Here is a 17892-nt window from a genome sequence, read left to right as displayed (position 1 = left end):
CTCAGGGCGCCCCCCCCCCAGCGCCCTGCACCCTCAGTGACCGGAGTGTGAAGTGTGTATGAGGAGCAATGGCGCACAGCTGCAGTGCTGTGCGCTACCTTGGTGAAGACTGAAGTCTTCTGCCGCCGATTTTCCGGACCATCTTCATGCTTCTGGCTCTGTAAGGGGGACGGCGGCGCGGCTCCGGGAACGAATACCAAGGACGGGTCCTGCGGTCGATCCCTCTGGAGCTAATGGTGTCCAGTAGCCTAAGAAGCCCAAGCTAGCTGCAAGCAGGTAGGTTCGCTTCTTCTCCCCTTAGTCCCTCGATGCAGTGAGCCTGTTGCCAGCAGGTCTCACTGTAAAATAAAAAACCTAATTTAAACTTTCTTTCTAGAAGCTCAGGAGAGCTCCTAGTGTGCAACCAGCTCGGGCCGGGCACAGAAATCTAACTGAGGTCTGGAGGAGGGGCATAGAGGGAGGAGCCAGTGCACACCAGATAGTACCAAATCTTTCTTATAGAGTGCCCAGTCTCCTGCGGAGCCCGTCTATCCCCCATGGTCCTTACGGAGTTCCCAGCATCCACTAGGACGTCAGAGAAAATAGGATTTTAATAACCTACCGGTAAATCCTTTTCTCGTAGTCCGTAGAGGATGCTGGAATCCATTTTAGTACCATGGGGTATAGACTGTTCCGCAGGAGCCTTCGGCACTTTAAGACTTTTCAACAGTGTGAACTGGCTCCTCCCTCTATGCCCCTCCTTCAGACCTCAGTATAGGAACTGTGCCCGAGGAGACGTACATATTCGAGAGAGGATTTACTAACAAACTTGTGGCAATATTCACACCAGCTCACACCATATACAAAAAACATGTCGGCTAACATGGCCTTTAACATAACTCATGCCAACCAGCATGTATAACGTAACAGCAACAGCTGTCAACTTCTAAACACAAGTGTGTAAAAAATTTTTTAAACGTACTCAGCAGGAAAATGGAGCACTGGGCGGGAGCCCAGCATCCTCTACGGACTACGAGAAAAGGATTTACCGGTAGGTTATTAAAATCCTATTTTCTCTTACATCCTAGAGGATGCTGGGGTCCATTTTAGTACCATGGGGGTATACCAAAGCTCCCAGTATGGGCGGGAAAGTGCTAATGTTCCTGCAGAACTGACTGACCAAATTTTAGGTCGTCAGCAGCCAAGGCGTCAAACTTATAAAACTTAGCAAAAGTGTTTGCACCTGACCAAGTAGCAGCTCAGCAGATTTGCAATGCCGAGACACCCCGGGCAGCCGCCCAGGACGAACCCACTTTCCTTGTAGAGTGGGCTTTCACCGAAGTCTGTAACGGCAATCCTGCCATGGAATGAGCGTGCTGAATGGTACCCCTGATCCAGCGCACAATAGTCTACTTAGAAGCAGGACCCCCAATATTGTTGGGGTCATAGAGGGCAAACAAAGATTCTGTTTTCCTTACCCTAGCCGTTCTTGCAACATAAGTCCTCAACGCTCTGACGACATCCAAGGACTTTGGGATGGCTGAGGTGTCAGAAGCCACTGGCACCACCACTGGTTGGTTGATATGAAAAGAAGACACAACCTTCGAAAGAAAGTGCTGACGTGTTCTCAGTTCAGCCCTATCTTCATGAAATATTAAGTAAGGACTCTTGTGTGACAGAGCTCCTAACTCAGACACTCGTCTGCCTGAGGCGAAGGCCAACAGCATGACCACTTTCCAAGTGAGAAACTTCAACTCTATCTCTTGTAGAGGCTCAAACCACTCCGATTTAAGGAACTGCAACACCACATTAAGAACCCATGGCGCCGCAGGAGGCACAAAGGGAGGTTGGATGCGCAGAACCCCTTTCACGAAGGTCTGAACCTCAGGAAGAGAAGCCAATTGTTTCTGAAAGCAAACTGACAAGGCCGAGATCTGAACCTTGATAGATCCTAATCTCAATCCAGCATCCACACCCGCCTGTAGAAATAGGAGAAGTCGTCCTAATTGAAACTCCACCGCAGGAGACTTCTTGGATTCACACCAAGATACATATTTTCTCCAAATACGATGGTAATGTTTGGACGTTACCCCTTTCCTGGCCAGAATAAGTGTGGAAATGACTTAATTGGGAATACCCTTACGGGCTAGGATCTGGCGCTCAACAGCCATGTCGTCAAACACAGCCGCGGTAAGTCCTGATAAGCTAACGGCCCCTGCTGAAGCAGGTCCTCGCGAAGAGGAAAAGGCCGAGGATCTTCCAGTAATAACTCTTGAAGATCTGGATACCAAGCCCTCCTTGGCCAATCTGGAGCAGTGAGTATTGCTCGAACTCTTGTTCTTCTGATGATCTTGAGAACTTTTGGAATAAGTGGAAGTGGAGGAAACAGATACACCGACTGAAACACCCACTGGGTCACCAGTGCATCTATCGCTTTTGCTTGTGGGTCTCTCGACCTGGAACAATATTTCTGAAGCTTCTTGTTGAGGCGTGATGCCATCATATCCACTTGAGGAACGCCCCAATGACTTGTCACCTCCGCAAAGACTCCTGGATGGAGAGCGCCTCAATATTTCTTTTGGATTCTGCGTCAGCATTCCATTGGCATATCCAGAGCGCCCTGCGGGCTGAAACCGCCACAGCAGAGGCACGTGAGCCCAGTAAGCCTACGTCCTTCATAGCCTCAACCAAATAACCTGCAGAATCTTTGATATGACCTAGAATTTGCAGCATGTCATCTCTATCGACCGTGTCAATATTAACAATCAAGTTATCTGCCTACTTTTCAACTGCGTTACCTACCCACGCAGAAGCAATTGTGGGCCTGAGCAACGTACCCGTAGCAACATAGATGGACTTTAAAGTCGTCTCTAATTTGCGGTCAGCAGGTTCTTTTAATGAAGCTGACCCTGGGGCAGGTAAAATGATTTTCTTTGACAACCTAGAAACTGAGGTGTCTATCATTGGGGGTGGCTCCCACTTACGCCTATCCTCTTCTGGGAAAGGGTACGTTACCCGCAACCTTTTAGGGATGGCAAATTTATTTTCCGGGTTAGCCCAGGATTCCTCAAAAATTTATTTAAGTTCTTAGATGGAGGAAAAATCACCACCTGTTTTTTATTTAATTTAAAATAATCTTTTTCCTCAGGTGGAGGTGTTGTGTCAGGAAATTCCAACACCTCTTTTATGGCGACTATTATACACTGAATGCTCTTAGCCAGTTTGGGATCTACCCCCCTAAAATCCCCAGTGTCGACTTCAGTGTGTCAGTGTCCCTTTGCATAATTTGGGCCAGGGACCTTTTCTGGGAACTGGAGTGGTCCCGAGTGGATGATGTGGAACAATCAGCAAATAGAGCATCTTCCACAGACTGCCTCCAATGCTTTGTCTGTTCCTCAGACTCAGAGAATTTCTTTGCTAGTTGAGCCATATTACTCTGCAGCTTTCTCACCCACACAGGCTCAGAACACTCTTGTGCCTCTAACATGGGTTCCTCTGGGAAAGAGCTTTCTCTAGACATGTTACACGCGTGTATAATCACACCACTCACACAAACATGGGAGCTAATGGGGACAGACCTACACTAATGTCTGTCAGCGGGACCCAGAGGGAATTGCCATTCCACACCACGCGCCCTATATGTATTACATACAATGAATATACATATATACCAAAACATCGCTTTTAATCCAATGTGAAGCCCGCAGACTTCAACAAATTATGTGCTCCCCTCCCCTTCTATAACACCCTGGTATATGTATCAGCGATGTGTGAGGAGAAGTAACCTGCAGGATCAGCGCTCCGGCGTCTCTGTGAGGAGAAAATGAGTGTTACAAGCAATTCTGAGGTGAAGCCCCGCCCCCTGTAATGGCGCGGTTCAGCCACAGTAATATTTATACTGGCGGGGGTAGTGTACATCAGCGGCTTACATGTATGTACATTTTGCCAGTGAGAGTAAGGATTTATCATGCCCCTCAGAACGCCCCCCCCCCCCCCCTCGCGCTCTGCACCCTGTGCTGAGAGACATGTTGCTGCGCAGCGTCCCGCGCTGCGCTGGTACCTTTATGCCGCCATGATGACCGGAGGGCCCCTCTCTGCAGGTCTCCGGTAAATACTCACCAGCCTTCTGACTTCTGCTCTGTTAGGGGGTGGCGGCAGTGCTGTGGCAGTGAGCAGCAGCCAGGCAAGGGCTGTGTTCAGTACCCTTCAGGAGCTAAGGGTGTCCTGGTAGCGGAAGCAGAGCCATTGAACTGATGGAGAAGTTGGTTCCTACTCCCCCCCCCTAAGTCCCACGAAGCAGGGAAGCTGTTGCCAGCAGCTTCCCTGTAAAATAAAAAACCTAACAAAGTCTTTTCCAGCAGAACTCTGTAGAGCTCCACTGGTGTGCATCCAGTCTCCCGGGCACATTTTCTAAACTGAGGTCTGGAGGAGGGGCATAGAGGGAGGAGCCAGTTCACACTGTTGAAAAGTCTTAAAGTGCCGAAGGCTCCTGCGGAACAGTCTATACCCCATGGTACTAAAATGGACCCCAGCATCCTCTAGGACGTAAGAGAAAAAAAACTCTAGGGAGTTGCCACTTACACCTCAGCAAAATCTGCATATCTAGAAGTAGAGATAAAATACTGGCGGCGAGATGTAATGGAGTCCGCGATCGCTGGAGGTGCGGGGTGCCAGACGATATTGGACTTTTTTTTAAAGAGGCAATCACATACAAGGCAAAGCCATGGCTTGTAAGTGATTGCCCCTTTAAAAAACGTTTGAGATAGGCCGGTTATCTCAATCATGGGGGATATTGAATTGTCCCCACTAAATTTGTAAATTTTTTTGCAATTTTTACCTGATGTTTCGCATTTCGGTATTCAAAAGGTGGCGAAAAGTCCCCGAGAAGTGCTGCTGGTGGCCGCACTTTGGAGACAGTTGAATATCCCTGATGAGGTCAATTAGCTGTGGTGAATTACCGCAGCTAATTGAATATCGCCCTATCTAATGCACAATACCAATATGGGGTCAAGTGCACAATGTCTTTACATATGGGGACGACATGTTTCTGGAGGAAGTTCTAATAAAACTGTTCATTTTATTGCTTTCTAAAACCAAAAAGTATAATCCTCCTTTATATATCTGGTTCCAAGAAGGCCCATATACCAGCTACTCCTTCTCCTTTCGTCGCTCTGTACCGCAAAGCATCACATAAACCTGCTTGTGGTTGCCAAGAGAGGGGAACGCTGAATTCCCCACAGGCACATCAGATTACTCTCAGAGATACCAGTCAGTGAAATTCAAAGCTTAAAAGCATATGTGCATTGCAAGGAAAGTCAAGCCAAGAAATGTCTTATTATAAAACTTCGGAAGTTCCCGGATATTCTGAGACCCAATCAACATCCCATATGGCACAGAAGATCCACGTACTGTATTCAGTCTGTGCTAAATAAAGAAAACGTTTACAGCTTCTTCTTCATATACAGAACTAGGCATACAGTACAGTGGATTATGCATGCAGGATGTTATTCACTGTCAGTTAATTATTACTGCTGCTCCAGCTGTGAAAGGCGACATATAATCAATGCAAACTATGTTGTGCTAATGCAGCTCAGCTTGTAGTACGGATAAAGGTCTATTCTAAACTGGAATGTACTATGGGACTGAGCATAGCGATCATGTAGCCTTATGGAATAAACATGCAAAATATGAGGTCTGCATGCTCCATGATCAACGAGGTCAACGTCAGCAGACCACGTACTTGTCATCAATGATACCAAAGACCAACTGCATTCCAGATGTATATGAGATGTGGATGCCCCGCAGCTGGAACTTGTAATAACTGTAGTAGGGTGATGTAGTTAATATCTTTGCAGTCACCATCCTGACTGTCAGAATCTCTATGGTAAGTACTGGGGTTAGGGTTAAGCACTAGGGGGAGAGTTAGGGTTAGGCTGCAGGGAGGTGGATAGGTAGGGATAGGCTGCAGAAGGGGGCCGCTAGGGTTAGGCTGTGGGAGGAATGAGTTAGGGTAAGGGTTAAAATACTCACTGGGATCCGTCAGGATTTTGACAGATATGATGCCGCTGTCAGCATTCTGACCGTCGGGATGGTGCCTGCCGGAATATCAATGCCATCCCGTAGTAGGCTCATTGATTCCATTTTATAAATAAAACCACTACATAGCTTTAACCCATCTGTCAGATGCACTCTCCAGTGGAGTTGTATCTAACATTTACCTAAACTCAAAGCTGCCAGTTGCTGTATTTGTGATGAATACTCTCCGCAGACACAGCGGTATATGGTATACGTGCCTCTATTGTTGCCTCATTGTGCCGACATCTGCAGATTTCAAATGCACTCTGCATAAGGTGTTGTACTAGGGAAGTATCTAACACATGATTAGGGGGGGGGGCGTGCAGGAAACAGACATAGATATCTCCTGCTTTCTGGCCACCAGCCCTCACAGCAGCTGCCCCCATAGTTTTCTATGAGCACCTTAATGCCTGCATTGGCAAACGTCATCTTCAGTGGCGCAACACTGCCAAAGAGGGGTCTTGCAAATCCTACTCCTGTGGGCTGGAGGACATCACCATACACATTGCTGGCTCTTTCCCTTTCCACATGCACAGCTGGAAAGCCTCACATGCGGAGTGGATGCATGGTGGTCCATATGTGGGACAGACTGCCTGATGCAGTGGATGCATGGAGGTACATAGGTGGGACAGACTGCCTGATGCAGTGGATGCATGGAGGTACATATGTGGGACAGGCTGCTGATGCAGTGGATGCATTGAGGTACATATGTGGGACAGGCTGCCTGATGCAGTGGATGCATGGAGGTACATAGGTGGGACAGGCTGCCTGATGCAGTGGATGCATGGAGGTACATAGGTGGGACAGGCTGCTGATGCAGTGGATGCATTGAGGTACATATGTGGGACAGGCTGCCTGATGCAGTGGATGCATGGAGGGACATAGGTGGGACAGGCTGCCTGATGCAGTGGATGCATGGAGGTACATATGTGGGACAGGCTGCCTGATGCAGTGGATGGATGGAGGTCCATATGTGGGACAGGCAGCCTGATGCAGTGGATGCATGGTGGTCCGTAGGTGGGACAGGCTGCCTGATGCAGTGGATGCATGGAGGGACATAGGTGGGACAGGCTGCTTGATGCAGGGGATGCATGGAGGTACATATGTGGGACAGGCTGCCTGATACAGTGGATTCATGGAGGTACATATGTGGGACAGGCTGCCTGATGCAGTGGATGCATGGAGAGACATGGGTGGGACAGGCTGCCTGATGCAGTGAATGCATGGAGGTACATAGGTGGGACAGGCTGCCTGATGCAGTGGATGCATGGAGGTACATATGTGGGACAGGCTGCCTGATGCAGTGGATGCATGGAGAGACATATGTGGGACAGGCTGCCTGATGCAGTGGATGCATGGAGAGACATATGTGGGACAGGCTGCCTGATGCAGTAAATGCATGGTGGGACAAAGGTGGGACAGGCTGCCTGATGCAGTGAATGTATGGAGGGACATAGGTGGGACAGGCTGCCTGATGCAGTGGATGCATGGAGGTACATATGTGGGACAGGCTGCCTGATGCAGTGTATGCATGGAGGTACATATGTGGGACAGGCTGCCTGATGCAGTGGATGCATGGAGGGACATAGGTGGGACAGGCTGCCTGATGCAGTGGATGCATGGAGGTACATATGTGGGACAGGCTGCCTGATGCAGTGGATGGATGGAGGTCCATATGTGGGACAGGCAGCCTGATGCAGTGGATGCATGGTGGTCCGTAGGTGGGACAGGCTGCCTGATGCAGTGGATGCATGGAAGTACATATGTGGGACAGGCTGCTTGATGCAGGGGATGCATGGAGGTACATATGTGGGACAGGCTGCCTGATACAGTGGATTCATGGAGGTACATATGTGGGACAGGCTGCCTGATGCAGTGGATGCATGGAGAAACATAGGTGGGACAGGCTGCCTGATGCAGTGAATGCATGGAGGTACATAGGTGGGACAGGCTGCCTGATGCAGTGGATTCATGGAGGGACATAGGTGGGACAGGCTGCCTGATGCAGTGGATGCATGGAGAGACATGTGGGACAGACTGCCTGATGCAGTGGATGCATGGAGGTACATATGTGGGACAGGCTGCCTGATGCAGTGGATTCATGGAGGGACATAGGTGGGACAGGCTGCCTGATGCAGTGGATGCATGGAGAGACATATGTGGGACAGGCTGCCTGATGCAGTGGATGCATGGAGGTACATAGGTGGGACAGGCTGCCTGATGCAGTGGATGCATGGAGGGACATAGGTGGGACAGGCTGCCTGATGCAGTGGATGCATGGAGAGACATATGTGGGACAGGCTGCCTGATGCAGTGGATGCATGGAGGTACATAGGTGGGACAGGCTGCCTGATGCAGTGGATGCATGGAGGTACATAGGTGGGACAGGCTGCCTGATGCAGTGGATGCATGGAGGGACATAGGTGGGACAGGCTGCCTGATGCAGTGGATGCATGGAGAGACATATGTGGGACAGACTGCCTGATGCAGTGGATGCATGGAGGTACATATGTGGGACAGGCTGCCTGATGCAGTGGATGCATGGAGGTACATATGTGGGACACGCTGCCTGATGCAGTGGATGCATGGAGGTACATATGTGGGACAGGCTGCCTGATGCAGTGGATTCATGGAGGGACATAGGTGGGACAGGCTGCGTGATGCAGTGGATGCATGGAGAGACATATGTGGGACAGACTGCCTGATGCAGTGGATGCATGGAGGTACATATGTGGGACAGGCTGCCTGATGCAGTGGATGCATGGAGGCACATAGGTGGGACAGGCTGCCTGATGCAGTGGATTCATGGAGGGACATAGGTGAGGCAGGCTGCCTGATGCAGTGGATGCATGGAGAGACATATGTGGGACAGACTGCCTGATGCAGTGGATGCATGGAGGTACATATGTGGGACAGGCTGCCTGATGCAGTGGATGCATGGAGGTACATAGGTGGGACAGGCTGCCTGATGCAGTGGATTCATGGAGGGACATAGGTGGGACAGGCTGCCTGATGCAGTGGATGCATGGAGAGACATATGTGGGACAGACTGCCTGATGCAGTGGATGCATGGAGGTACATATGTGGGACAGGCTGCCTGATGCAGTGGATGCATGGAGGTACATAGGTGGGACAGGCTGCCTGATGCAGTGGATGCATGGAGGTACATAGGTGGGACAGGCTGCCTGATGCAGTGGATGCATGGAGGTACATAGGTGGGACAGGTTGCCTGATGCAGTGGATGCATGGAGGTACATATGTGGGACAGGCTGCCTGATGCAGTGGATGCATGGAGGTACATATGTGGGACAGGCTGCCTGATGCAGTGGATGCATGGAGGTACATAGGTGGGACAGGCTGCCTGATGCAGTGGATGCATGGAGGTACATATGTGGGACAGGCTGCCTGATGCAGTGGATTCATGGAGGGACATAGGTGGGACAGGCTGCCTGATGCAGTGGATGCAAGGAGGTACATAGGTGGGACAGGCTGCCTGATGCAGTGGATGCAAGGAGGTACATAGGTGGGACAGGCTGCCTGATGTAGTGGATGCATGGAGGTACATATGTGGGACAGGCTGCCTGATGCAGTGGATGCATGGAGGTACATATGTGGGACAGGCTGCCCGTATCCTGATGATTTACATTGTTACATTTCATCAGAAACATTCTTAACTGAAGTATACTTATTGCTGCGATATGCCATGTTAAAGATTATTAATATACTGGGGCAGACTGCAAGTCAAGTTTTTATCCACTCTGCTTTTTTCATTTATTTATTTTTTTAGCAAAAGATACAAATGACAGCATGCACTGGGAGTGGTAATCTCATTAATAAAAAGGGAGGGGGGACAACACTGCGGTTGGCAATATGCTACGTTACTACTTTCACCTAGGCCACTGCTTAGGAACTGGCATTATAAGCCTTACATACAACATGTAGTAAAACTGCATTGATCATCCCTGAAAATAGAGGGTTGATAGTAAAAGCAAATGAAGCTTAAGCCCAGCACAGTACATCATTCTTTGCCACAAATTAAACTTTATTCCTCAGTTTTACCTGGAATTCCATTCAATCTTCTGCTTTGCACTGAGCTTACTGAAGCCAAGAGTTAAACGCGTTGAGAGCCAAGAGCTTCCTAAATAGAACAGGAGCTGAGATACGGCAAAGCTCGTGGCAGAGATGCAGAGTGTCAGTGTGCTGAAATTAGGCATAGTAACCTGTGTGAAGAAGAGATACAGATTATATAACGTATTGCTAAATATCAGATAGTATAATTTATACCTCTTTTCCACTGCTGCAATAACCTGGGATTTTGCCCGTGGTTGCGGTGCCAAAGGGTCCTTGAAAACTAGTGACCGGAACACGAACAGGGAAGCTACCAGGGTCGGACCCAGGAAGCCTGTAGTGTAAACGGATCACCAGCGTTTGGAAATGATATCATCTCCAAGCCCCAACAGAACAGGGTTTACGGTCATTAGGCTGACAGTCATTAGGTCGACCACTATTGGTCGACATTCACTAGGTTGACATTGACATTAGGTCTGCATGAACTAAGTCGACATGGAAAAAGAGGTCGACATGAGTTTTTACACTTTTTTTTCATTTTTTGAACTTTTTCATACTTTACGATCCACGGGAACTACAATTGGGAAGGTAACCTTTCGCTCGCCATGTGACGGTACGCGGTGCACAAATTGGGATTCCCTCGTCACTTTACGAACAAAACGACACAAAAAAAAGTAAAAAAAAATCATGTCGACTTTTTCCCCATGTCAATCTTGTACATGTCGACCTAACGACCATGTCGACCAATAGTGGTCGACCTAATGGACTGTCGACCTAAATCTTGTTTACCTAATGACCCATACGCCAGAACAGAAAGACAGCACATGGGAGCAGTCTGACAGGGGTCTACCCGCCAATACGGCGGATCCAGCCTGCAGTGTGAACGGGCTCTGACTCGGCTCTGACACAGGTTGGACTCGCATTCGAAAACAGTGGTCAGACCTGTCATGTTGGTGGAAAAGGGGTATTATACTGCTGCAATTACCAGCATCACATGTATTTGCAGGAGTTCTCTTCTGTGCTGCATTGCTTATACTCTTTGACACATTAACTCCTCTCCTTGAACTGTGGCAGCATATTTGAAGACAGAATTGATTATACATTCTAGACACAATGGGTGGAATTCAAATGTTTGAAAAGTCGGTTGGGTGTCTGTTTTTTCCTGTCAATTAGATAGGAAAATACAGACACCCAACTGACTTTTCTAACATTTGAATCTCCCCCAATGACTTTACTTAGCAGTGTTAGGGATATTCTGCAGGGGGTGTGAGCATCATATACTGCTTAAAATTTCCTTGACATATGAATGGGTAAACATGTAGTGATGACAAACAAGGGGTGAGTTCGATGCCAGTTGGCATGGCATATCTTGCATGAATTGCCGTGTGCATGCCCAGAATGGGGTGGGCACGCATATGCGCCCTGCAGAGTAGTGTGATTCTGCCACTTACTCTTGCTTGCCATCCACCTTTTTTTGGGGCGGGGAGAGCTTTTCAGCGCACTGGGTGTCACAACCCCAGTGATGACTCTGGTTACCGTTGCCAAACAAATGGACCCTCTAGCCCTGCATATGGGCTGCAATGTGCTATTTTTAGTGCACTTTTGTTTTACTTTTACGATGATTTTGCTATCATAACATAATACTGTAAATGATGAACATCAGAACAAAGCAACATTTGATATTTTGACATTTAAAAAGGCAATTATTTCAATAAATCATACTTTTATAACTTTTACATCTGAAAAATAACAGCATGTAACAGATTTGAATGCTAAATATTATTCCAACCCTTCTGTGCCTACAGATTACACCACATTCTACATCACAATCCAGTGAGGAATGATCACAGTTGGCTCCTGGTACTTTCCTATCACATGCACAGCTGTCAGAGCTATACACCGGTCAGCTCAAAAGACCACTGTCAGTAAGACGTGCACTCATCCCTGAACATAAAGGGCACTGAGGGCCTGTTTCGAATGCAATGCCGAGGTTCATGTAGTGGAGCTAATTTTCCTGCTACGTGTGCGTGAAGGACCCTCAAAACTCCTACGACGCATGCATTACACAGTGTGTATGGCTGTATGCACAAAGGCACTGTTGTAATCAGTGCCGGCCCTGACCTATTGGCACCCTCCACCCCGTCGGAAAAAGATGATACCTTAAAGCAGTATCGCACCTCCAGCTTACTCTGGGTGAGAAAGATTTTAGCGGGAGCCTGTTAAATTGCAACCGCCCCCACGTATTAACATTCCCGGCCCGAATGTGTCTTCCTCCCAGGTCCGCCTTCCCCTCCTCCTGCCAGCCAGCTCCACTTCCTGCATGGCCCACCTTCCTCCTCTACCTATAGGCGTATCTATAATGGGTGCAGGATGAGTGGTGCACACAGGCCCCTAGGTCCAGGGGAACCCAGACCACACACCCTGCACCCATGTTCAATTAATTACTTTTCTGCAGTCCTGCGTTGTCGCTGCAGCAAAAAAAACACTCAGAGACTTCCACAGCAGCCATTTTCCCAGTGATTCGCATATGCACAGTAGAGATAACTAATCTGCGAACCTGGCAGGCGACATGTTTCCGGAGACCAGCATATGCGCAACAGAGATTAGTCGCTGAGAACATGGCAGGCGCCATATTTCCAGAGACCTGTGCATACACAGAGTCTACTGCGCTGCAGAGAGGAAGGTGCCCACATGCAGTGTGCACATGGTCCCCCTCCTTTCTTAAACCACCCACGCCTCTACCCAATGCACCTGGACACTCCTGCCTGTCACCTTCTTCTTCCCGCCCCACCTTCCTCCTCTTCCCAACTTGCCTTTGTCTTCCTACCAGCTCTGACTCTTTCTTAGTCTGCCTACCTCATCTTCCCTACCCGCCTGTGTCCTTCTCCAGGCTGCACCTCACCCTCCATTCTCATCTTGTCACACAGGTGCCCTCCCCACTCCATTCACTCTCCTGTCTGGATTCTTTTTTTCAAGTTGTTATGGCTCTTCTGACTCCCTCCATCACTCAAGGCATGTGTCCTGTCTGCCTTTGAGAAAGTCACGTGGAGCGTGACGAAACCGGTCAGGACTCCTCAATTCTTTTTTACCTACTGGACTTCTACACTCTGCCTAACAAGCATTTTGCACGACAAGCACTTTCACCTATACTTATAGACCGATCTTGGCCTTGCAGCCCCTGCAGCGGCTTATATTCTCTGCACGCCGCAGCTGACATCGAGGCCCGCCGAGCGGCATTGGTAACTCAGTCTCCATAGCGGCTCCTTTATATCTCCAACAGCGTCTCTGTGTAGGACTCCGCCCGGTGCAAGCCCTGCACTCTCCCTCCCAGTGACAGCTACGTGGTGGGCAACGCAGGATAATTAAACCGAGGACGCTCGGTTAGAAACCAGCTCACGGGAGAGGTAATTTTGACTTTATCTGACATCTGAATATTTCTACATACCGGAGCTCCATTAATACATTCATGGGACTGCAGTTACCAGTCTAAAACTTATGAATTACTCCACATTCTAACTATTCATTCATATCCAGGATCATTGGCGTTTCTATAATGGGTGCAGTGTGTGTGAGGCACACGGGCCCCCAGGTCCAGGGGGGCCCACCCCGCACCCATTTGCTTAATACTTACCTCTCTGAAGTCTCCCATCGAAGCCATCCCTTTTTGGCAGCACAATAGAGTTTGAACACTAGGGGGAACAAACTCTATTGCGCCTGTTGAAACCCCCAGAAATATGGCATGGCGGCCATTTTTCCGGAGTTTTGCGCATGCACAGTAGCAAAATCTTCGGGAAAATGGCCGCCGTGTTCCCGGAGGTTTGCGCATGCGCAATAGAGTCTGGTCTCAGACTCTATTGCCGCTGCGGAGAAGGATGGCACCGCCGGGGGACCCAGGAGAGGTAAGTATTAAATGCTGTGCCTCGGTCAGAGAGGAGGGGGCCCCTAAAGCAGAAGGCTGCACACGGGCCCCCTCCTCTCTTAAAACGCCCCTGTCCAGGATACGATACTGTTTTCACTTGTTGGATACAAATGTTGCATATTGTTACCGCTCACATCACATGTGCTTGTTTTATGTGATATCCAGTATAGGGTATTTTACTATTTTTCCCTATAAGGTTTAATGTCCAGACTATATGTTTTATTGTATGTAATTTCCTTCATTGTCATATTAAATTTTTCTTTATAATTTATCTAAGCATACGTCAGCTTTTGTTCATGTTTCCAATTTCATTGCGCAGCTGAGTTCTTTTTTTCAATCTATGTGTCCTGTCTGCACCTCTAGCTGCTTTCCCTCTAAAGCTAGGTCACCCTAGGTAAGTGCCTAGGTTGCCTATGTCCAGGGCTGACCCAGGTCAGGACTGACATGCACAGTATGTATTGGGAAAGGTTATCCGGACTATAATCTACACTAAAAAGTTCTACAGTCAATAGGTCTACCACTAATGGTAGACATGCATTAGGTCGACACGGTCAAAAGGTCAACATAGAATAGGTAGACATTGGGAAAGGTCAACAGTGTCAAAAGGTTGACATGTAAATGGTCGACACAAAAAGGTAGACATCATTTTTTATTTGTTTGGGTGTGTTTTGTCACTTTTCTGCCACAAACAAGCCCCATTAGTGTACCACGTCACATTAGTGACATTTTTAGTGTAAATCTAATAATCCGCACCCTTGCGAAAGTGCTGGGAGTTCCCTGGGCGTTGACCAGGAGGTGACTATTCAGGTGCATCACTGTGCATGTATATACAGTAACTCACTCCCTCTGATGTGAAAAAGATCTACTTGAATTCTAAGACAAGCATTAGGGCAGATTAATCCATTGTTTCCACTTGAATACAAAATGCTTGATATTCTGACAGCAGCGATAAGCACTATCCAGGAAATGGAAAGCAGAAGGCGCATCTAAATCCACTCTTCAACGGGGAGTCAGCTGTGAATTCTATCAACGTGCATTTGGCCAGCATACAGAACTGTTTTACACCCTCAGTTAAGTAGTGCGCAGCAGCATCTGCAACACTGGGCATTAAGAAGAATTTACCAAGAGAAGCATTAGGGAATATTAATCCATACTTTCCAAAATGGCTATAACCTGATTGGAGGTGGCTATTTTATTTATCTGTTATATATTGACTTGCATACAAGGCATGTTTCCAAAAAACCTTCCTGCTAATTTCCTGACTTGTGCAGATTGCAATATGTTCTTTCATGGCCTTTTGTTTGTTCCGAAAGAATATACACTGCTCAAAAAAATAAAGGGAACACTAAAATAACACATCCTAGATCTGAATGAATGAAATATTATTATTAAATACTTTGTTCTTTACATAGTTGAATGTGCTGACAACAAAATCACACAAAAAATAAGATTTTACTCACCGGTAAATCTATTTCTCGTAGTCCGTAGTGGATGCTGGGGACTCCGTAAGGACCATGGGGAATAGACGGGCTCCGCAGGAGACTGGGCACTCTATAAGAAAGATTTGGTACTATCTGGTGTTCAACACATTTGTTTTTATACTATCTGGTGTGCACTGGCTCCTCCCTCTATGCCCCCCCTCCAGACCTCAGTTAGGATACTGTGCCCGGAAGAGCTGACACAATAAGGAAGGATTTTTTGAATCCCGGGTAAGACTCATACCAGCCACACCAATCACACCGTATAACTCGTGATACTATACCCAGTTAACAGTATGAAATATAACTCTCAACAGATGGCTCAATAATAACCCTTTAGTTAGGCAATAACTATATACAAGTATTGCAGACACTCCGCACTTGGGACGGGCGCCCAGCATCCACTACGGACTACGAGAAATAGACTTACCGGTGAGTAAAATCTTATTTTCTCTAACGTCCTAGTGGATGCTGGGGACTCCGTAAGGACCATGGGGATTATACCAAAGCTCCCAAACGGGCGGGAGAGTGCGGATCACTCTGCAGCACCGAATGAGAGAACTCAAGGTCCTCCTCAGCCAGGGTATCAAATTTGTAGAATTTTGCAAACGTGTTTGCCCCTGACCAAGTAGCAGCTCGGCAAAGTTGTAAAGCCGAGACCCCTCGGGCAGCCGCCCAAGATGAGCCCACCTTCCGCGTGGAATGGGCTTTTACAGATTTAGGCTGCGGTAAGCCTACCGCAGAATGCGCCAGCTGAATAGTGCTACAAATCCAGCGCGCAATAGACTGCTTAGAAGCAGGAGCACCTATCTTGTTGGGTGCGTACAGGACAAAAAGCGAGTCAGTCTTTCTGACTCCAGCCGTCCTGGAAACATAAAGTTTCAGGGCCCTGACTACATCCAGTAACTTGGAATCCTCCAAGTCCCCAGTAGCCGCAGGCACCACAATAGGTTGGTTCAAGTGAAAAGCAGATACCACCTTAGGGAGAAACTGGGGACGAGTCCTCAATTCTGCCCTATCCATATGAAAAAATAAGAATTTACTCACCGGTAATTCTATTTCTCGTAGTCCGTAGTGGATGCTGGGAACTCCGTAAGGACCATGGGGAATAGCGGGCTCCGAAGGAGGCTGGGCACTCTAGAAAGATTTATGACTACCTGGTGTGCACTGGCTCCTCCCACTATGACCCTCCTCCAAGCCTCAGTTAGGACACCGTGCCCGGACGAGCAGACATAATAAGGAATGATTTAGAATCCCGGGTAAGACTCTTACCAGCCACACCAATCACACCGTACAACTCGTGATACTATATCCAGTTTGACAGTATGAAAACAACTGAGCCTCTCAACAGATGGCTCAACAATAACCCTTTAGTTAACAGTAACTATGTACAAGTATTGCAGACAATCCGCACTTGGGATGGGCGCCCAGCATCCACTACGGACTACGAGAAATAGAATTACCGGTGAGTAAATTCTTATTTTCTCTAACGTCCTAGTGGATGCTGGGAACTCCGTAAGGACCATGGGGATTATACCAAAGCTCCCAAACGGGCGGGAGAGTGCGGATGACTCTGTAGCACAAAATGAGAGAACTCCAGGTCCTCCTCAGCCAGGGTATCAAATTTGTAGAATTTTGCAAACGTATTTGCCCTTGACCAAGTAGCTGCTCGGCAAAGTTGTAAAGCCGAGACCCCTCGGGCAGCCGCCCAAGATGAGCCCACCTTCCTTGTGGAATGGGCCTTTACAGATTTTGGCTGTGGTATGCCTGCCACAGAATGTGCAAGCTGAATTGTACTACAAATCCAGCGAGCAATAGACTGCTTAGAAGCAGGAGCACCCAGCTTGTTGGGTGCATACAGGATAAACAGCGAGTCAGATTTTCTGACTCCAGCCGTCCTGGAAACATATATTTTCAGGGCCCTGACAACGTCTAGCAACTTGGAGTCCTCCAATTCACTAGTAGCCGCCGGCACCACAATAGGCTGGTTCAGGTGAAACGCTGACACCACCTTAGGGAGAAATTGGGGACGAGTCCTCAACTCTGCCCTATCCATATGGAAAATCAGATAAGGGCTTTTACATGATAAAGCCGCCAATTCTGACACTCGCCTGGCTGAAGCCAAGGCTAATAACATGACCACTTTCCACGTGAGATATTTCAGATCCACGGTTTTAAGTGGCTCAAACCAATGTGATTTTAAGAAACTCAACATCACGTTGAGATCCTAAGGTGCCACTGGAGGCACAAACGGGGGCTGAATATGCAGCACTCCTTTTACAAAAGTCTGAACTTCAGGTACTGAAGCTAGTTCTTTTTGAAAGAAAATCGACAGAGCCGAGATCTGTACTTTAATGGAGCCTAGTTTTAGGC

General features: G+C 48.1%; 1 protein-coding gene across 4 annotated transcripts in view; it reads right to left on the bottom strand.

The window, feature by feature from the left end:
* Window positions 1-17892, bottom strand: part of TLCD4 (TLC domain containing 4) — a 175728-nt gene that overhangs the window by 75342 nt on the left and 82494 nt on the right. For 3 of the 4 annotated variants that reach the window (XM_063939833.1, XM_063939831.1, XM_063939832.1), the window contains one exon: window positions 10114-10274. In XM_063939833.1, the coding sequence (XP_063795903.1) occupies window positions 10114-10268 (155 nt within the window). In that variant the 5' untranslated portion in view covers window positions 10269-10274. Of the gene's footprint in view, window positions 1-10113; window positions 10275-10361; window positions 10424-17892 lie in introns of those variants that run through there. The other variant, XM_063939834.1, reaches the window with a different exon arrangement.

Source organism: Pseudophryne corroboree, chromosome 9, assembly GCF_028390025.1.
Source record: "Pseudophryne corroboree isolate aPseCor3 chromosome 9, aPseCor3.hap2, whole genome shotgun sequence".
Lineage (NCBI taxonomy): Eukaryota > Metazoa > Chordata > Amphibia > Anura > Myobatrachidae > Pseudophryne > Pseudophryne corroboree.
The sequence above is the reverse complement of the archived record's forward strand: the minus strand, read 5'-3'. Positions and strand labels throughout refer to the sequence as shown.